This window comes from Myodes glareolus, chromosome 3, assembly GCF_982192425.1.
Source record: "Myodes glareolus chromosome 3, mMyoGla1.1, whole genome shotgun sequence".
Taxonomy (NCBI): domain Eukaryota; kingdom Metazoa; phylum Chordata; class Mammalia; order Rodentia; family Cricetidae; genus Myodes; species Myodes glareolus.
The window spans coordinates 51,556,422-51,578,489 of record NC_142028.1 but is presented as its reverse complement, the minus strand read 5'-3'; the positions used below and the strand labels follow the sequence as shown (position 1 = coordinate 51,578,489).

The 22,068-nt window shown below is 44.2% G+C and overlaps 1 protein-coding gene and 1 long non-coding RNA gene across 2 annotated transcripts in view; one reads left to right on the top strand and one right to left on the bottom strand.

Moving 5' to 3' along the window:
• Eif4e3 (eukaryotic translation initiation factor 4E family member 3) overlaps positions 1 to 22,068 on the bottom strand; it is a 42,229-nt gene that overhangs the window by 5,446 nt on the left and 14,715 nt on the right. Inside the window, exons 2-6 of the mRNA XM_048438466.3 lie at positions 21,777 to 21,849; positions 10,229 to 10,323; positions 8,745 to 8,805; positions 5,533 to 5,599; positions 1,303 to 1,458 (exon numbers count right to left, since the gene is read on the bottom strand). Coding sequence (XP_048294423.3) covers positions 1,303 to 1,458; positions 5,533 to 5,599; positions 8,745 to 8,805; positions 10,229 to 10,323; positions 21,777 to 21,849 — 452 coding nt within the window. The remainder of the gene's footprint in view (positions 1 to 1,302; positions 1,459 to 5,532; positions 5,600 to 8,744; positions 8,806 to 10,228; positions 10,324 to 21,776; positions 21,850 to 22,068) is intronic.
• LOC125403231 (uncharacterized) lies at positions 20,243 to 22,003 on the top strand. The gene is made up of 3 exons (XR_007232875.3): positions 20,243 to 20,300; positions 20,396 to 20,494; positions 21,794 to 22,003. It is a non-coding gene; the product is annotated as an uncharacterized LOC125403231 (long non-coding RNA).

The following is a 22,068-nucleotide window of genomic DNA, read 5'->3' as shown; positions in this document are numbered from 1 at the left end:
AGTTTATGCTAGTTATCCTTATGGGCTTTGGAGACCCCTTGATATCTGGGGTGAACTAGAGTTGACTGTCCCTCTGGACCATTAATGGTATCCATGTGCCTGCCCTGTCCACACTACATTGTATTTTCTGTCTCTTTCATTTTAAGCTTTCTATTCTAGTTCAGAGGATCAGCACCCTCTAAGTGCACAGAGCACAGGATCCATTTCCCTGTGTGGACCCTGATTGTTAGATGATGGCTACAGAATTCCTCCCAGGGAGGCCTGCATTTTCATATATGCTGTAGCACAAGGGCAATCACAAAATTTAAATGTGTTTAGCCTCTCGACAAGGACCAAGACTACTGAGACAATGATGAAGTATATTTCGGAGATTCTAAGATGCCCCCTGCTCTGTACCCCTGCAAATCTCAAAACCTCTAGAGTCAACAATGCATTCTGGTTTAACTAAAAACCTTTGTTTACTTTTTCTTCCTTTAAACACTAAGATACTAGGGTGTACTATGATCAAGAGCATCTTAGACTCAATGAAATACAATAGTAAGAAAAAAGTGGGGTTGTGACTCCCAGGACGGTTCGGGACACAGACAACCCATCACAAATGTGTGTGGGGCTGTCAATCGTTCCCTTGAACTCACTATTGAGCGTGTAGCCCATCATGTGAACTACCAAACACCAGTCCAAAAGTGCTAAGATGTTTGCATTATGGAAAAAATGACTGTTTCTAGAAAGCACACAAAAGCAATGAACACAAATCACAATGGAAACAATGGGTCCACACACCTGTTCACACCAAGAGCTGATGTACCACTGCATGTAAATTCCTGGTGACTCTGCCACAGTCACCAGAGTGATGAAGTGGTAGCATTTCAGTAAGCCTGTCAATCATACCTGAACTCCCCTATATATACAAATGTTAGACATTATAAATTTCTGTGTAGGAAGGGATGATTGACGTGCCATCTCACTGACTGATTTGTGTGTGTGTGTGTGTGTTTGTTATTATTACTTCCAATAGAATAAAATTTTCTCTGAAAGAATTTAAGCTCAGGTTTAAATTTTTGAAATAACAAATACGATGTATATTTGCTTTTAGGATCCATGGATGCTGGCAAGAACAGAATCTCTTATTAATTTCTGAAACTAAACTTGATCGAAAAAACCCTTAAGAGCATTGTGTTGAATTGCTTTCTGCATTGACAGAGCTTCGAGTGGTTCTGCCTTCGCCTCACTTGCAATGTGCTTCTCTCTCTAGAAGTCTGGGAGAAGAGCCTTGAAAAAAGTGACTGGAAAAGAGGCACTTACGTTTATAAAACACTGCTTTAAAGGTTATGTGGGGCAGGAGTTCATGGATCTTCTCCAGCACAGTAGCTTCGCCCACTAATGAGGCGTTGACATTCCAGACCTGGATGACATCCTCTCGGTCCCGGACACTCACACTGACCCCTATCACTTCATCATCTGGGGGAAAGAGGAGGAAAAGGCGAGAGTGAGTAAACAGCCACAGGCCAGTCTGGCCACATCAGACGCCCATCACTTCAGCTGTGAGTTATGGGTAAGAAGGGCACTTGAAGTGACTGCTTCCCTTCCGTGGGGGACTGCTGCAGGAAGTCAAGTCGGCACAGACGCTGCAAGAGCTGCATCATATTTAGCCGGGGACTCGATAAACAGAGTGTTCAAGCCAAAGGAATTTTCCAGATAAGTAATTTTACCCTTTTTAACACGTTACCCAAAGCTTTCTGTCAATTTCTGACTCTGTTTTGATGAGACTTTTTCTAAAATAGGTTGCATAATTCTCTGCCCTCTGAAAGCCAAGTGAACTCAGATGAACTTTTTGCTTGAAGCCTGGCCTCTCTATTAAGAGCAGTAAGACTTTCTGGGACTTCCTGCTAAGCCTTTAGAGGCCTTGGGGCGGTTAGCGCCATCTGCTATGAAACCTGCCGGACCCAGACGCTGAGTGTCCAGTGGCTCCTCTGCTTGTCTACTCTTTTCCTATTCGCTCTGCCCTCTGGTGCTTCCTTCTAGCAATCACCCCTCTGACTGGGTTGAACCATGGGTTAAAGAGCTGACAGCCACCTGTTAGCACTACAGGTCAAGTAAGAGTAAGTGTCTCCGAAGTGACGCTCTGCCATGACCACCAGTGGATGGTCAATAGGCATCAACCTACATGGATTACTGTGGGCTTTCTCCAGCATGGGGCTGTCACAGAGGCACTTGAGCACGGCAGCTGCATGCTGTGCCTATGGACCACAATGCTCCTGTGCAGTCACTTTGTCCACACACACTAACTGGTAGCAAAAATGAGAGAAGCAGAGGCGTTTGGCTCCAAGTCTTGAATGTTCATGACACATTCATGGAGCAGAGTCAGCTCTCGTACTTGCATACTCCGCTCCAGTAAGCAGCATGCAAGAGAGAGGCATTACTGCAGTTAGGGAATTCTATCTTAGCTAATACATGCTGCTAATTTGCCATCCCCTGTAAGTTGAAATGTTCAAGCCATCAATTTTTCTACTTGTCTCCTGGGCATTTGAACGTGTTGAAAAAAAAAAAAAACCAACCCATGTATTCATAAACTGCCGCATGACTAAACAGCATGAGGCTTATCTACTGGTGGGTGGTCACAGTGATGGCAGAGGTGGTGGTAGTGGTGGTGGTCTTGGTAGTAGTGGCAGTAGAGGTGGTGACTGGCTAGATGGCTCAGCCAGTAAAGTTTTAGCTTTGCAAACCCAAGACCTGAGTCCGATCCCCAGAATCCACATAGAAAGAGGCTTGCTGGGACCTACATGTTGAATATGATTTACATAGTGGCACACTCAGTCTATCCAAAGAAACTATTTTCTGTGAAATAATTCCCCCTTCCCATCCATTTCCCCCTTCCCTTCTTCCTTCCTCTCTGCCTGTTTTCCTTTATGAATGAATTTGATTATGACTATGGGAGCGTGCATAATCTAACACTTCATGAGCATGTATATAAGAGTTCAAAATTGTGCAAAATGAAACTATGGTGCTCAAAGTTGAACTGATGGCATCCTACGAAGAAGAGAAAGATGAGAGAAGATTGGTGGGCAACAAGACATTGATGTCCTGCTTCTTAATATATAAAACTCACTAAGCTGACAAGATTACCTTGTGACTTGTGGCCAAGCTCCGCAGGTATAATGTCAGGGTTTTTCTGCACACCCATCACATTCAAACACAAGTAAAAACAAAAGCAGGACTGCATCTGCTCATGACCACCTCAGAATCTCTCATGTCACCAAGAAAAGTGCTGTTCCTATTTTGTTCATTGATTTAAAATAATAAAGTTGTCAGAGCTTGATGACAAATTTCATGTGAAAATAAAATTAATACACAAAGAAATAGGTGATCCAGAATTTCACTCTCAAGAAGGGCCAGGACACCAAGAACCCAGTTTGGAGGAGAGATGTGAGTGTCTCCAATCCTTTGGAATTAACCTTTCTTGCACTGCTGGCAGTGGGTGAGGTAATCAGCAGATGCAATGACAGGGCAAATGGTCATTATTTCAGTCTGACTTGGCTTCTGACAAACAGGAAGACCATTAGGGCTCTTAGGAGAAGGCAGGTCCATAATGAAATACATAAAGTTCACATAGAGAACCAGCCAGCAACACCTGGATGGTGGCAGAGCCTTGGCAGCAGAAGACAGTGAGACTGGAGGAGTCATGGTTTAAAGATGCTCTAGAAGTGAGGCTGAGGAAGATGGGCTGGAAGCTTCAACAGAGTTGGTTAGTAGACGTGCTGAAGGTTAATAGTTAATAATGTCCTCCTTTCTAGTCAGCCACAGAAGAACTGGTCGTCTTTGCTCACTACTGGGTATTTCTTATTACTTACAGGGACTTCTGTATTTATAGCTACACACAGGGTGTGCTTTGGGATGTGCAATACAAAGTTGTTAGCTTTGCTCCACTGAAACAGAAGAAACCTGAACTGGTAAAAACCATTTCGCTTAACACACAATCTGTCTGAAGTGAGTAAAAGTGGCGTGAAAAGCAGTACAGAAAGGCAGAATGGCTGAGCACTGCCCCCACCCCATGAGGTAAGTGTGAGATTGGTCATGGGACCTTCAAGGTGGGAAGAGCTCTCAGTGACAGCCTAAATCTGGGTGCCAACTGATCCATGCCAGTTCACTTAAAACAAACAAACAAAAAACAATAACAAAACAGCAAATGAAGCAGATAAAACCCAGAACCAAAAGTAGCATGGAAGAAAAATAAAAAAACAAAACAAACAACAACAACAAACCCTAAAATCAACAACAAAAACAAAACAAAATAAAAAGTCCCATAAATCTTTACTTTAAACATACCCACAGAAGTTTTGGGGAGGAGTGCCCAAAGGAGGAAAAAGATCACAACACAATCAGTTACTCATCTCAATGGTGAACAAAGATGGCTCACAGAGGGAAGGAGGCGTGAGAGCTCATGGCTAGATGCATAAGGTCCAGGGTTCCAGCCCTGACACACACACACACACACACACACACACACCACTGCTCTCAGAGGGGCTCTCTGAAAGCCTTGTCAAAGCCTTCTCCAAAGACAAGTTCCTGAAGCTCTTGTTTTAGCCTTAGCTGGAAGATTGTGGGCAGGAACAGTGAGACATCTTTGTCTCCCGGTGTCCGCCTCTCTGAGCAGAGCCAGGAGAACAAGGGGAAAGGAATAAAGTGAGAGAGAAGGAAGGGACTGTTCCTATCCACCCACAAATCCCAGTGGGCATGGCAGACACTTTCCCCCTCCAGGAGATGAGGCAGCTACAGGAAATCTACTACTCATGCTGGCCCACTGACGAAGATTTCTCTTTTCTTTCTGCCTATTTATATGGGATGAATGTCTATAACTGTCATATTTTATACATATATATGCCTACATTATTTAAATATATATATGTATATATATTCACATGTGTTTTTATAGATCAGCCCTTGGTATTTATGAAGGATAAGTTCTAGAGCCCCTCCATACCATGGACGCTTAAGTCCCTTATATTTGCACGTAATATTTTCACATAATATTTATTTAGGTATTTATTTTGCAGCAGTTTGGTTTTTGCACACCAGGTGGGTGTTCTACCACAGAGCTATACCACCAGCCCACATTGATTTTCAAACATTTCTCTTTTACTTGTAACCCTTAACACAAATGCTGTGTGAGTTGTTTGCACTGTATTGTTCCTTGAATAGGGGCAAGTGTGTGTGTGTGTGTGTGTGTGTGTGTGTGTGTGTGTGTGTGTGTGTTTAGTTCAGACCCTCTTCATGCTTTTATACAATTTCTGATCTGTGAATCCATGGATGCAAGATCTGAGGAGAGGAAGGGCTGACTGTACACACATGTAAACATGCACAAGGTGCTTAAATACACACATCTCACATCAAACACCACGCCACAGAAACAAGTCTAAATGACATCACAGCTACAAAATCAACACTTTGCAGGCAGGTAGAAAGACAAAGGTCTGTGAGTAACAAACATGAACCAAGCATACCAGAGTGTGGGTAACTGGGCTGTGGCCTTCCTACCTGCTGCCACACAGTCTGTGAATTGCTCCCCAATGGTCGCTAACAACAACTCTTTCCAAACTGTGGACTGAGGTAGGAGAGAACAAAAATAAAAACAAGACAATGTTTAGGTAGTTATCATCAGGTGCTAAAGAACACAGGTTCCCCACCCACAATTGGAACCTAGAGACACCCCCAAATCAAAGGGAGTCTGTGCCATCATACAGGTACAGGAGCCGCTTGCAAGTGGCTTCTGACACAGAGACAAGTGGCCCAGCACCTTACCTGCTAGTGAAGCCCCCATCAACTCCAAAAGAACTGGGGGGGGCATAAACCTTCGACTCACCTCATTTTCTGAAGTCTTTAACTCTTACTCATTCAGTGCACCAACCCACTACATTTGAGAACCATTAGTAAAACCCTTCTCTTTGTTTCTGGATTGCAGTTGATGGACAACTTAAAATGCTACCACTTAAGATGTTACTCAAGTCAAGAATGTTAAGAAACATTGTTATTTACTGAATGCTAGAGATTTGAACAATTCCATTCCATGCTGACAGGTTGTTTGCACAGAGTGAAAAATTTATGTACTATTGTACACACACAATTTCCCTGGAAGTGATGCTTAGCCTGCATGCCATTCTGCCTCCTGCCAGTGAGAAGCACCAGAGCTCCTTCTATGGGACGTGTACTAATGCTGTCAAGTAGATAGAATGCACTCACAGGATATTGGAGGTGCAATGGCTTTCCTAAATTTTCCCTGGAAAAAAAATCTAGGTTCCCCCTTGCCATAGCTCCTAGGCTTGGAGGCCTCCCAGAGTCCAGTCTGAATGGAGAAATTGCTCACTTTACTCCTTGTGACCTGGGCAGGCCATTAGTTTCTCTAGCTTCCATCTTGGAGCGAAAAACAACAAGACTGACCTCATAAGGCTGTTGCAAGTATAACACGTCAATAACTGCACCAAGAGGGCTCGGGATTTAAGATTGCACCATAAACAGCTGCATGCATCATATGCCAGGCGCTCAGGACTCATTAACTGTAACAATGCTTATTATTACATTCTAATGAGCTTGCAGCAGCTGCTTATATTTTAATCAAGGCAACAGCATTTAACTAGGGAGCTGAAGGTGAACCCTTTCTCCTAGAAAGGCTTATGTCTTCTTTCTTAGCCCTTCCCTTCTCCCATCTGTCCAACTTTGATCTTGAGCTCCATAGGTGATGAAGCTGGAGTGGGAGAGGAGAGCAAGGCCAGAGAGCCTTCATGCTTCCAGTGGGGGACTGAATCATAAGAGCCCAGGCAAGGAAGTGCATCGATGCCTAAATTCAGCCTAGTGAGCTGGCAAGTGTGTGTGTGTGTGGGGGGGGGGCAGGACTATTCTATGGGTGTGGGCATCATGATGGCTTCCACTAGAGTTCCAAGTCTAGGGTGATTCCTAGTCTAATTCCAAATAAGACACATACATGAAAAGCCCCAGGGTGGCTCTCCATTGCCTCAAAAATAAGCAAGAAAGTAAGTGCAGTAACATGAAAGGCGGGAAGCATGCTTAGTGAAATTGAAGAATATCTAAGAGCATCTCGCTCTTCCCTATTTTCTGCTTGCTCTCTCTTAACAGGGCAGAGGGGATCTTGCTCCTGCTTAGCCGTTCTGGTGTATTTCATGTTTGCCGTGTAACAACCAGGTTTGCAGCCCCGCCCAGCAAGTTTGGTTGTAACTTTGGTTGGGGTCTCGCAGAAGCATTGTAATTCTTTGAGCATAATCACATGGAAGAAACTAGAAAAAAAAAATCGCCCTTCTGTCCATTTTATTTCTAATGATTTTTTCTTCCTTATCTATTTATTGAGTGTGTGTGTGTATGTGTGTGTGTGTGTGTGTGTGTGTGTGTGTGTGTGTAGGGATATGTGGTTGCCAGAGGTTGATTTCTGATGTCTTCCTCAATCATGTCTCCACCTTATTTTTTGAGAATAAAGATCTTTTCTTTTTTGTTTTTTGCTTTTTTGAGACCGAGTTTCTCTGTATAACTGTCTTACTTGCTTTATAGACCAGGTTGGCCTCGAATTCAGAGATCCACCTGCCTCTGCCCCCTGAGTGCTGGGATTAAAAGCTTGCACTGAGTAAAGATCTTTCCATTGAACTGGAGGTCACTGTTTTGGCTAGACCAGCTGGCTGGAAAGTCCCAAGGATCTTCCTGTTTCTGCCTCCCAGCAGTGGGTAATCAGATGTTCACAGCCAAACCAGCTTTTTCACATGGGTTCTGGGGATTGGAACCCAGGTACCTATGCTTCCACGGCAAGTACTGTACCAACTGACCTGCAAATCCCCCACCCATTTTTGCTTTTTATGTTTTTGTTTGTTTTTTTACACAGTGTCTCACTGAATAGCATAGGTAAGACTTGAACTCATGATTCTCCTGCCTCTATTTTCAGCTTCTGGGATCACAGAGATGCGCTTCTGTGCCCAGATAATTTATTTTGTCTCTTTTCAAAGGAGTTTTGTATTTTCCCAGGGCTTGTGTAAGCTAATTTTTAAGGCTTATGCTCACGTCTCGGGGGTAAGCCCACTCCCGGGGAGACTGAACTACAGAAGCTTGTCCAGCTACATGAATTCCCATAAAATGAGACACCCCTGAGGTTCCCCAGTTCTCACGCCACAGTCCTTCTGGAGGTGTTTCTGGCTTTAGGCAAGAAGACAGAGCCTTTGGTGGGAAGGATTCTGATCTCCTTTGGAAGACCAGCTTGCATATAGGCATGCCTGATGAGGAAACAGCTACCATGAAGATCTTTGGCTTTGCCCTAAAGTTTACAGGCTCTAGACCTTGATGGCTACACAATACAGGGATGCCTGCATGATTTTTGTAGAGTCACAATTACACATTTTCTTTCTTTCTTTTTTCTTTTTCTTTCCTTTCCTTTTTTTTTTTTTTTTTTTTTTGAGGCAGGGTTTCTCTGTGTAGTCCTGGCTGTCCTAGAACTCACTCCTTAGACCAGGCTGACCTCAAACTCATAGAGATCTGCCTGACTGTGCTTCCCAAGTGCTGAGATATAAGGTGTGCACCACAATACCGGCTTTTTCAATTAGACATCTTTAAGGTGACACTATTAAGTGACCATAACCAATGTTAGAAATGAATTTCTCAACCTAGGGCTGCCAGGAGACATCTGGACAGGTTCTCTGAAGCCCAACATGCTCCACCCCATGCCCGGACAGTTAGGGAGACGCTCAGCAGAGACCTACCGTGCCGTCCTTGGGGACTTTCATCTTCCACACGCCACCCTTTGCATTACTCTCCTCCTCCCTACATCAAAGAACAACATTTAAAGTTTCACTCCATGACGAAGGGGTATTGTCTTTTCCATTTAGTTTAACAATAGCTGATATGCAAAACAAAAGTGCACAGGTATTTTTCAGTAAATATTCACCTGCCTATGACTGAGAACAAAAGCAGAAGAATGAAAAGGAAGGGAATGGAGATGAGAGAGGGAGCAACATGGAATTAACTGTGACAGGGATGAAGGTGGGTGCAGGGATACAAGGTTCTCATTCTCAAGGAGGTGGTACCCAGGGCCTCCTTGACTCCCTGGGGATGGACAACTGATGTATCAGCTTTGCAGGTGTGAAGATCTATACGTTCTACAGCACATTCATATTATTGTCTCATTTAATTCACATGGAAACTTGCGTCACAGCTTTACTGAGTGTTGCTGTGGTAGACCATGGTTTGATAGACACTTCCTGCAAGAGGCCTCTGGTAGGACTGATTCCATATGTTAGCTTGAAAGACACACTACACACTAGCATCCCAGGTTTGCTCATGGGACTGCTTCTTCCTCATTTCATGATTGGCCAGGGGTGGAGAGCTGATCCACAGTGAGTGGAGAGCCAGTGGTGATGAGCCCTAGATTTTATTGTGCTTGGAGAATGCTGACACTGATAAACTTGAAGGGCATATATCACAGCTCACAGCTAGCGGGACTGTGGTACAGGTCTGTCACCCCAGCTATTTAGGAGAAGGAGAAGAAGGGTAAGTTCAAGGCTTAGCATGGTTACAAAGTGAGTTCAAGACCAGTTTAGGTACTCTGTCAGACCTTGTCTCCAAAAAGGGGGCTGGGGTGGGCGGCAAGGATATGACTGTATTTCAATGGTAGGGTGCTTGCCTAGCACATGCTGCAAGGCTCTGGGTTCAACCCCAGTGATTAAAAAGCCTGGAACTTGAGAGATCTATTTTCCCAGAAGCAGGAAAGCCTGACTGAAAACGCAGCCAACATTGAAAGAGCAAAGGGACATGACGGAGAGTGCCAGAGCCCAGATGAGACATGGGAAGCCAGATGTGTGGGACAGCAGCCCTAACCGTGGACTCCTCAGTCACAGGCTCCAACAAAATTCCACTTTGCTTTTGTTCAATTTACATTTCCATTATTCACTGAGAAATGAACTGAAACAGAATTTTATTTTACTTGTGAGTCAGTAACTGTAAAAGGTTAAAGGATATAAAGATTTACTGGTATTAGAGGCCCCAGCCTAGACGAATTAACTGTCCAAATGCCCTCACTACTACACCAAGCAATTAAGGAAGCTACACCAGGCTCCTCTGAGAGCCAGGGCCTTGAGAAGCAGGGCACACTTCTGTTACGAGGCATGCCACGGGTGAAAAGAGTCCTCATGAGGTGCCCAGCTATTTCCCGCCCACCTTGACCTCCAGGTGAACCACTGACACTTACCAAAGTGGTCGCCTCTCTCCTCTCATTAAGTGATAACTACATCTCAAAGACAAGCTGGTCACAGGAGGGATGTTATTGTATACGCTCCAGAATATCTTTAAAAGAAAAACACTTCATTTAATATACCTAGTATTGATTAACAATGCCAGTACATTATATAATTAATGTGTTAAAGAAAAATATTGATTCTCATTAAGTCCTAGCTATTTGGAGTGGACGTTTTCTCATTAACTCTTTGAAATTTTTAATGTGGAACATTAAAACGTTGTTCCTTCTAGATGTTAGACTAGGTTCTATTTTTTGGAAAGCTATAGTTATGAAGGAAGCACTCCTAAGCAACATGGGCCATAAAGCCAGAAAAGGAGTAATGTACAATGCCAGGAGTGGAGTTATTTTTTTCAGATTCTTTTATTTTATGTGTTATGACTCTTCTGCTTACATGTATATATGTGCACCATATGCATTCCTGGTGCCTGCAGTGGTAAGAAGTCAATGTCAGATCTCCTGGAACTGAAGTTATGAATGATTGTGAGCCATCATGTGTGTGTAGGAACCGAACTTGGGTCCTCTGCAGGAGTAACAAGTGCTGTTAATGACTGAACCATCTCCCCAGCCTCAAGGGCTGATGCTAATAAAAGTTGTTTTCTATTAGGAATTTTTGTGTTAAAAATGTAGATTTCAGCTGCTCTTGTAACAAGAGCATGTGAGATGGATATGTTGATTCACTAACCTTAAAATATATGGAGCCTAGATCTTTTGTTTTTGAAGATTTGATTAGAAAGATTACAGAAAGAGTTTCTGTTCTACATTTCAACATGATCTTACTCTAAAACCTTCATCGGGGTTGACAAGGCGGCTCAGTGGTTAAGAACACTTGCTATTTTTGCACAGGACCTGGGTTCTGTTCTCGGCACTCACATCAGGTGGCTTACAGCCACCTGTGACTCCAGTTCCAGGACTTCTGATGCTCTCTTCTGACCTCTGTGGAAATGTGAACATACATGGTACATAACCAGACAGGCAGGAGTACACATGTATGCACATATAAAACAAATTAAAAGATCCTCATGAGTTCTAATTTCATCATCAATGGAGACTCTTCATACATAAGTTGACCCTGTAAAACTCGGCTTCTTGAAACTGTGGGTCATGACCTCAAATGGGGTTGCAAAGATACTGGTAACAGGAAAAGGTTTCTAATAGGCAGCAACAAAATTAATTCAAAATTAAATGAGTAATCAGTCTGGGGTGTTTCTTGGAGCATTTGCCTGTGCTGCTCACGTAACTTCACTACAGTCTTGTTTCTGAACACATGACATGTGCACTCTGCACTGGGCTTTCTGTCACAAAATGCAACACTAATGAGCAAGCCTGGGTCACCTCCACTCAGATTTGGGAAGACTGTATGCCATCTCATATGAACTATTCTGTTCCGGTAGAAGTATAATGCTCAATTACGGAATATCATGACTTTTAACCCCTTTCTACCATCATTCCTCAGCATGTAAGTATCAAGTTAGTAAATATTTGGATTGGATTGGATTGGATTGGATTGGATTGGAATGTATGGTTTGAGGGCTAGAGAGAGAGAGAGAGAGAGTTCAGTAGTTAAGAGGACTTAATGATTTTACAGAGGACCCAGGTTCAATTCCCAGCACCTACATGACAGCTCACAACCATCTATAACTTCAGATCTAGATAATCCAATGCCCTCCTCTGCTGTGGGAGAATGCTCTTACACACTGTAAAGATTTGTCACTCACATTGGTTTAACAAAATACTGATTGGCCTATTAGCTCAGACTTATTATTAACTGACTCTTACAACTTAAGTTAACCCATAATTCTTGTCTCTTTAGCCACAAGGCTTGGTACCTTTTCTCAGTGCAGCATTCTCATCTTGCTTCCTCTGTATCTGGATGGTGACTGACTCTCTTCCCAGAATTCCCCTAGTCTGGTTGCCCTGCCTATACTTTCTGCCTGGCTACAGACGCTGGCCAAACAGTGTCTTATTAAACCAATATGCGTGACAAATCTTTACAGTGTACAAGAGCATTGTCCCACAGCACTCCTCTGACCTCTTTGGGCACCAGGCACACATATGGTAGACACAAAGACAAAACAATGCATACACAGAAATAAAAAATGTTTTAGAATGTTTTGTTTTTAAAAATTACTGTTTGAATTGCTTGCTTGCATTTCACTGAAAAAAATTAATCTTAGCTTGGAATTAGGACAGCATTTCCTATGACTTTGAAATGGTTGTGAAAACTCTTTTGCCAGGCTGGGGAGATGGCTCAGCGGTTAAGAGTACTGGTTGCTCTTCCAGAGGTCTTTGAGTTCAATTCCCAGCAAGCACAAGGTGGTTCACAACCATCTAGAATGAGATCTGGTGCCCTCTTCTGGAGTGCAAGCAGACTTGCAGGCAGAATACTATATGTTGGAGGAAACAGCTAGTTAGTTCCCAGCTGCTCAGCTCCCAAATAATTACACAGAAATCATATTCTTTAAATCACTGCTATCTCCATTAATCTGTGTATTGCCGCATGGCAGTGGCTTACTGGCAAAGTTTCAGCATGTCTGACTCTGGTGGCGGCTCCATGGTGTCTCTGACTTTGCCCTTTTTTCTCCCAGCATACAGCCTACCTTTCCCTGCCTAGTTCTGTTCTTCCCTGCAATAGGCTCAAAGCAGTTCTTTATTCATTAACCAATAAAAGCAACACATAGACAGAAGGACCTCCCACACCAACTGTATGCATAATAAACAAATAAATCTTAAAAAACAACACTTTTTCCATTTTGTAGTACATGTTTATGTAAAGTGGCATTCTCAGCATTATTATAAAAACAAATGTCTATCAACTCTGAAACATGTTGAATAAACTCTGTTCTGCAATATCAAATATTCAGCAAAGATGTATTCCTTTAGATAAAAATTAAGCATTTCCATCTCATTAGTATGTATATTTGTTTTTCTCTTAAATGATATACACACATATGTGCCAAATATTTTTTTAAGATAAATATTCTTATGATCCATTATCAGCAATTTTTAAATGCACATACTTAGTTTATATTCCTATGTACCCATGTCCACACAAACCTCTGTCAGATCCAAAGGTTCAAGAGTGGAGATGGTTCTAAAACACACACATTCTCAGAGGAAAGGGTCTTGCTAACAGATACTCTCCAGGCGTGGTACTTAGCAGAGCCTTTAGAGTGATTACCAAACCACATTTCCCTTATGGCAGACTCTGCCAGGAGGAAGTCTGTTGTGCTTTGCCTGGGGCTAAGGGTGGAAAGGAAGAGTGAGAGGAAGGATATCAGATCCTACCCCTTTCCCTTGCTCTTCCTAGAGGGATCAGAGAACAGCTCAGCAGCCAGGCCATAAGGTACCAAAATGTAGTGTATATATGGACTTCAGTCTGTGTCTTTTCCAAGGCAGTCCTCTGGCCTTCATACATACACATGCACAAACACACACAGGTGGATGAACAGCAGTGATGGTAATGATGGACGGAAAAAAAAATCAAGGGCTATATATCAAGTATGTGCTGGGAGACCGATCAGCAGGGAATCCACTTCGAAAGTCTTCTACTTAGATGGTGCTAATTTAGGCAATCACAAAGTTAGCATGGTGTGGTAGTAGATCCTCTACCAGACTGGTGTCCCTGTGGAGGGGCTGATGCCCTCTCTGTTCCTGCAAAGTGAAATCTCCTCAACACCTTGGCTTCTGTCCATGCCGGTACCATGAGTAGGCAGAGCTGGAACTTGATCCCCAAGGCCCTAATTTTTAAAAACTACTAAGCCCTTTTCTTTGATGATACTACTATATGTTTTGTGCATATCTTTCTCCAGTCTTAGGAGTCACAGACAAGTCATGTGTAGAGTTACAAGAGGAGGGACACCTGTCGACAGTGTCTTCCAATCAGTCAGATGCCCTTACCTCCACATAATTTGGTGATGCACATAACAAGACTCTTGCTATAACATGGCAATGATCTCTGCAGAATCCATGGATAAAATGATGCAAAACCAAAAAACCCTGTCTAAGAGCAAGTCAAGAGGATGCTGCTGACAGTAAACTTCAGCTCTGAAGGTCAACCCTTCCAAAGCTCCTCCCCTGACATCCCTGCCAGTCCTCTACAGTCCTAACCTTTTGCATAGCATTTTAAGTACTTAGAGAGCAACACACAGCACACATTTCTTTTATCTCAAAACTGGGAAAAGGCCAAAGGACCCAGTTCAGGGTTGTAGCCTTGGAAGAATAAAAACAAGAATATCCTTGAGCTTGTTTACTTTGGCAGATCTGGCAGGAAGAAGACAGACCAGCAAGATGCAATGGTGGACTGCACTCGGAAGCTGTTTATTGCTGTGCATGTTTGTCCTTGGCCCAGGTACGCCTGTGGGAAGGGACCCACTTAGAGAGTACATGGCACTGAACAGCTGCTTCCCTGTTGTGGCAAACTTCTCTCCTCTGTTGTCTACTTGTTGGTATGTCTACTAGAGAAGGAGCTGGAGGGAAGAACTAGCAATGAACACTGACGCAGTGCAAGTTTAATGATTCACAATGAGTGTCTCAGTAACACCAAAACGTCACTACAGGTTCAACTTTACAAGTAGATTTCCAGAGGCACCGGGTTTATAATTAATCCTCTTCAGCCTTTAAGAGGGCACTAAAGTACAGCTAAGCACAATGCTTCTTAATGATGGGTAAGTGCTCCCCGACCCCACAAAGCGCGATGATTACCCAAGGGCTAGCATAGGTGTCCATGCTGGTACCATTCATTCAGTCAGCATTTGGAGACTCCAGTTGCATGCCTGCACGCGTCTTGCACTGGGATGGAACTAAGTTAATGTGGAAGGACAGCTCTGGCATGCAGGTCACTCACTGGCTTTTAGCATCACTGTTGCTCTCCTTGAGGAAGGGAGGTGGGTCAGACCCTTGTCCAGTGAAGTCTAACATCTGGATTTAAGGTATTGCTTCTCAAAAAAGCTCACACCCCTCGCACGCGCAGTAGAAGTACCACACAGCTACCTCCTCGGGTGATTCAACAACAGTGCACTGAAAGTAAGTGTAAGGTCTACAAAAGGATGCAAGACATGCTCAAACAGACCTGTGAGAGATTTTTTTTTTTTGCTTGGTTTGAAATATGTGAATCTACTTCTAGTCCAGATCTTTGAGGTGGGAAGACACATCTTTAATCTGGGTCACACCTTCTGCTAGAAGTTCATATATGAGCATGGAAGAAGGAAGTTTTTGCTCTTTGCTTTGTGAGCAAATTTTTTTAACTGGCATTGGAGTCTACTTCTTTGGGATACCAGCATATCCTGAAGACCAGCTGAGACATCTGGCCTTGTGGACTGAGCAACTACTGGATTCTTGGACTTTCCATTCACAGCCAGTCATTGTTGGATAGCTGGACTGCAGCCTGGAAGTCATTCCAATAAATCCTCTACACACACACACACACACACACACACACACACACACACACACACAGAGAGAGAGAGAGAGAGAGAGAGAGAGAGAGAGAGAGAGAGAGAGATTCATTTTATATATTCTGTTACTCTAGAGAACTCTGACTAATACAGGAGGGAATGAGGAAATAAAGGAAAGGGGGAAACAGGAAGAGAGGGAGGGGGAAGGAAAAGAGGAGTAAGGGAAAGTTCAGTAGAGAAGGGAGCAAGTGAGAGAGGAAGAGAGAGAGGGGAGGGAGAGGGAGGAAAGGAGAGAAGGAAGGAGGGAGAGAAAAAAGGGAGGTGGAAAGGGGGGAGAGAGGAAAAGAATGAGAAATGGGAGAGGGGAATCATGAGGCTTTCTTCCGTGTCACAGCATGTATGGCAAGAAGTGTTTGGAGACAGTGAACAAACAGATCTCCCGTCACCAGGGCTCCCTACCTTCCGAGTTCAAGACACTGGAGAGAGCCAGAGCTGGGAACTCAGCAGTCAGCCTCTTTGGCTGGATGTTTTTAACTCAGCAGACCCCAGGCTGAGAGCAGAGAGCTGCTGGTCTGTAAATGATCACACTGCAGACAGAAGTCTTTGTTGACTTAGTCTGAGCTGAGGAGAGAAGAGTGGAGTCTGAACCTTGAGGAGGTGGCGGAAAGCCAGAGTCTGAGGAAACCCCAAGCATAGCAGTGTACACCACTTTTCTGGACACGGTCTACAATGCTGAAGTTCCTGATGAAGGAGGAAAGACAGGAAAGACGACACACCAGCTAGGGAGCTGTATTATTAAAATAATCTTTAAGATTTACTCTTATCTTATGTGCACTGGGGTTCTGCCTGTATGTATGTCTATGTACCACACAAGTGTAAAGACCACAGAAGCCAGAAGAGAGCATCAGATCCCCTTGGAATTGGAGTTACAGAGGGTTGTGAGCTGCTATGTAGGTGTGAAAAATTGAACCCAGGTCCTCTGGAAGAACAGCCAGGGTTCTTACCCACCGAGCATCTCTCTAGACCAGGGGGTATTCTTGCTTCAGGGGATTGCTGCAACCTCAAAACTCCCCTTGTTCTGGGGAGGTAAAGTGAGGGCAGACAACATTCCTAACTGCCCTCCACCCCCTCCACACTCGGGAGCAGGAGATTGCTAGAAAGCATATGGAACCTGTGCTAGGTAGTGGGACCTAAAGTCTGGATGTAAGTATGGAGGCCATCATAACCTGAGGCCACGACTGACCCGTGCCGGGGTACTTCTACAGCTCAGAGGTAAAAAAGAAAAGGCAGACAGGTACCCCCAAAAGATTTAACATTGGAATATTTCATGTTTTACATCAGAAGTGACTAAATTATTTGTAGTTTGTAATATAAAATTTCATTCACTTCCTACCCCTTTAACACACACAATGAACTCTAGTCTCGTAAACAAGCACAGGACCATGAGCAAGCTGACTTGTTTCTCGTTCTGGGTTGTGACTATAGATGTTGATTTCATCATACATACAGAATATAAACTAAATGATAAGTGAAGAATCCTCTTACACATGACATGAGTTTGTATGAACAGTACCACAAGCAAAACCGGCTTCAGGTCCATGTCCTGTTTGCCCTGTCAGATGTCTCTCTTCCTCCAAGGGGGCTCGAGATACCCCTATGACAGGATGCCAGGCACCATTGGCTTCCCTGTTATGAATCAATCTCTCCTGACTTAGGAAACCTCTGTAAAGGAATATAGTCTTCGTTCCTCGGGCTTTGGAAAGCAATCTGCTGCCCTGATTAAATGATTAAATGATTTAACAGCACAGCACAATCAGGTAGCCTGACCTCCAGATAAGGGACATGCACTGCTATCTTAATAAAAATTAATACGTGTATGTGTGGGTTTGTATGCACTCGTGTGTGTGTGTGTGTGTGTGTGTGTGTGTGTGTGTGTGCCCACACCCACCACATACGGAGGTCTGGAGGTCAGAGGACAACTTGTGGGAGTTGGTTCTCTCCTTCCACCATGTGGGCTTTGGGGATTGAATTTAAGTCGTCAGGCTTGGTGACAGGGGCCTTTACCTGTTGAGCCATCTCCTAGGCACATATGCTCCAACCACTACACCACACAGGATGCTCATGTTTTTATTTTTTTCAACTTTAGTGGGAAACACACACACACATACACACACACATAGTTTAAACTATATATACATATTATATATATATATATAGTTTACAAAGATGTCTGGTTATGATGAATGATACAGAAATTCCACTTTTAGAAGAAACACACAGTTCCTGTTCTGTGAAAAATTCAGTTCTAAGTCATCTATGGGATATCCTGGGTAGGACATAGGAGAGGTGAGGCCAGAGAGGAAATTCATGAAGGTGATAACACGAACTACCGTGGTCTGGGGTGGATTCTTTAAAAGAGTGCTTCCAGAGGTGGAGTCAAAAGTCTATAGGCAGGCAATGCTGGAAAACATGTGCTCCAAGCCAGCCCTCCCGTGCAACTCACATTGGATGGGGAGCTCTAGCATTTGCCCCAGTGTAGGCTGGGTAAGCTCAGAAGGCGTGCTCTGTTCTGAATTTGCTTGCTGAGGATGCAGAGATATGAGAGAAACCCGTCTAGGTCCAAACAGTGGGAAACACACTGAAATGAAAAGTGGAACGTTCTAAGGAAGACAGGAAAGCAGCTGACAAATTTAACTCTCAGCAGAGAAGTCCTGTGGCTGCAGCGAGTGTTCCGGGCAGAGGTCATGGGATCCTCTGGATGCCTCTCCTGCTCCATTTCTCACACAGGGAAAGGAAAACAGAGCTGACGCAAAAGCAGAGGGACTTCCGGCCTCAGAGTCCATGAGCAGCTGCTTCCATGGCAATTTTGGATCATGTGACTCAGTTTCCCTGGGATAGTAATTTTCTACTACTCATTTCCCACCCCTGCTATGAAAGTTGGATTTGCAGAACATCCTCAGCATAATAAAAGAGATTATATCTGATGTTAAGTCATGGTTCATAGCACGTGGTTCTTAAAACTACATCGAGACATAATGGGGAGGGGACACATATCCTTAGGCAAGTGTTTAAATATGCTACGGGAATCTAAACACACAGTCAGGGAAAAAAGAAAGCGAGAGGAAAGCCTGTCCTCATGCACTCAAATGCTCTTGCCCCTGCTATTCCTTAAACACTAAGGACCATTCCTGAGATGCTAAAGACAACCACAGCTGAGTTACCAAAAGTTACGGACAAGTCAATTTGCTTTCATAAATAATAAATAAAAGGCTTTAGTGGTGTCTTCTGAGAGTATCCACTTGGCATGCGTGACTGTGGCATATAACATTCCTACATGAACAGAGGGGTGTTTGCCATGAGGCTGCAGCGCAGGAGATGGGTGGTAACACAGTGTACTACTGGCCTGGGCCACTTACTGGGCATTTTCACCTTACAGTTCCATCCTCACCGCAGCATGATAAAATCTGTCACAATTGGTCTTGCTTTAAAGATGAGAAAATAAGATGTACAGAGGCTTAAAAAAGAAATAAAAATGTGCACATGTTGCTGAGTGTTGCTGGCAACATGTTGTGAGGGGCTTATAAACCCAAGCCCTGCAGAGAACTGCATCCGGTCCCGCCCCCAGTCATCCTCAGGTCCCGCCCCCAGTCATCCCCAGGGAACAGACACCAGTCTCATGTCAGCTGTACAAATAAGGAACTTGAGGTGTTTCACAACCTCTTTTTCACTGTTGTCCCCTCTTGAAGGAACCCTTTCTAAATCAGCCCTGAGAGAACTTTCAAACCACAGGGAAACCCTGTGCTTATCGATAGGCTGCACACATCTGTGCTTCATACACATAGAGATTAAGGGTTGGCCCTGGACCTCCCAAGAACTACATTCTGTCCCACTGAGAACGTGCAGCCGCCACTGGGTACAGCTTTATGAGAACAGTGTACAGAGGAGAAAAACCGTGCATACATTCATTCCTCATTCAGTCATTCCACCCTGCAGCACTGGCCGCATGAAAAGAGATCAGAGAGAGCAGAGAATGAATGGGACTGCATGTGTCCACCTGACTCAAGTTCCGGCTCAGACGGAAAGACTTAGACGTGCAGAACCGGAGTGCTGGCTGCAGCCCGAGGAGAGTCTGATGGGAAGAGGGTGTACAGGTGAAGGGTACCCGCACCTTCCGTTTTAAGTCTAAACTTGGAAAATCTGCATCCTGCCGATTCTATCTCAGTGCAACAGAGAAAACTGTCCCCTGGTGTGTGTCAGTCCCGGGTCTTTAAATTGGTCCCTAAGGATCCTAACAGATACACTGGCAGAACCAAACCCTGCTGCATATACTGTTACCATGCTGTGGTGGGAAGACCACTTTCTAGTCTCCATCCTGGGAGATCCCACACCCCGTTCTAAGGCTCTCACATCACAAAAGAGTGGAGAAAGAAGGAATCCCTCAAAATCCCAGCAGGGGTGAAGAACTTCCTCAGGCAGGCAGGCTTTAAAATCAAGTGCTCTGCAGTTTATAAAGCGGCTCCTGGGAAGAGTTCACCAAAGAGAAGCAAAGCGGAAGTTCTCCAGGAGACTGGGGGCGGGGCTTTCTCCACATTATCGCACTCAGCACCGAATGGCGACTCTAGAGCAACATTGTTAGTTTCTTTTTCACACACTCGCCACTTTCCCAAGATGATAAGAAATGGTCTGTGGTTGGGAGTGTCCTTATACCATTTTGCTGTGTTCACAGGGACCACTGACGCTGCTTACCACCCAGAACCTGGGGCTGTGTGAGTATGAAAGCGCAGTTGTTAAACCCGATGCAGGCAGCAAGGGCTGAAAGGAAAAGGTAAGTCTGTGACTGCTCTGCACGGGACACAATCAGTATGCCTATCCAATAGAATTACAAGATGTGACAAAATTTAGGACACAAGAGGAAACATGCTTTTAAACTGTGCCTTGTAGAACATCCAGGACATGTAAGCCAGCATGGCCTCGATGTAGCCTCCAGAGCCTTTTATCTGCAGCTAGAAAGGGCACCAAGGGAAAGAAACTTGGTGGAGTTTGCTTAGGAATAAACAGAAAATGGGATTAACAAAGTAAATCAGATTTTGACAACTGTCTTCAGGGGTAGAAAATGAAAGAACAAGTCTGGGGAAGCGGCTAAACCAATCTTATAAAGGTTTGATCCCAGCACTGATATTTTGTTTGCTTGTTTTTCAAGGCTTCTCTGTGCAGCCCTGGCTGTCCTGGAACTTGATCTGTATGTAGATCAGACTGGTCTTGAACTCACAGAGATCTGCCTGCCTCTGCCTCCTGAGTGCTGGGATTCAAGGTGTGCACCACCATGCCTGGCTCACCAACACTAATATTTAAAAAGGCAGGTGTGGAGGGGCCCACCTCTACTCACAGTAATGGTGAGCTGGGGGTAGAAACAACTGGGTCTCTGCCAGGTGGCCTAATCTTGGCAAGTTCTAAGCTAATGAAAGACCCTTTGCTTGAGGAATGACATCTAAGGTTAGACTCTGACCCTCACATGAGTGTATGCGCGTTCGCAGGATTGCACACTACACAGGAAAAGACAGAGAGGGGAGGAAGGAGAAAGACAGAGACAGACAGACAGACATACACAGAGATATACACCAGTGTCAGAGACTGAGAGAGGTCAAATGGAACTATGGACTTGTTGGGGGGTGGTCTCTTGAACATCAAATATCCTACCAAATACAGAGAAGACACTGTCATACTCAGTCTTTACAGTGACCAATGGAGGTAGATGCCACTGCCACACACCAGTTACACAGAAACATAAAGGAACAGAGGCGGACTGCGGCTGACACGTAGACGTTTACAAGGCGCAAGGATGAATGCCTCTAAAACCTTCACCCTTATCTGTGTATTACTCTTGCCTCTCTGTGCATCGCTGAAAGATTTTGGTGACGGAGTCTCAGTTAGGGCCAGAGAAAGCCCGCCTCTGGGATAGATGGAGAAACAGTTGCCATGAAAATAGACCTAAAGGACAACTCCAGGGTGGGGCTCTGAGCAAGGGCTGCTGAAGCAGTAGGAAATTTCATGGTAGGTGATGGAGTCCTATACCCCCGAGTGACCAGGATGTCCTTTTCCCCTCTCACCTGTACTGTTTGCACAGTGTAGAGTTTCTTCAGATTCGAGGCACACTCGGCTGCTGTGGCACCAGGGAGTGACCTAACGCCAGCAAAACAACAGAGATGCAAACAAATCCAGTCAGTGATGAGAAGACATGCCCCAATATAACCGCATAGGTTTTCATCTCACACGTCTAAAGTCTCCAAACAGGACATCTGAAGATGCTGGCTAGAATTAAAACTTTGTCATTGTTGTTGTTGTGAAACCGTGTGTTTGCTTCTTCTCCTAATAGGATTTTTATTCTGTGAAAAAAAAAAT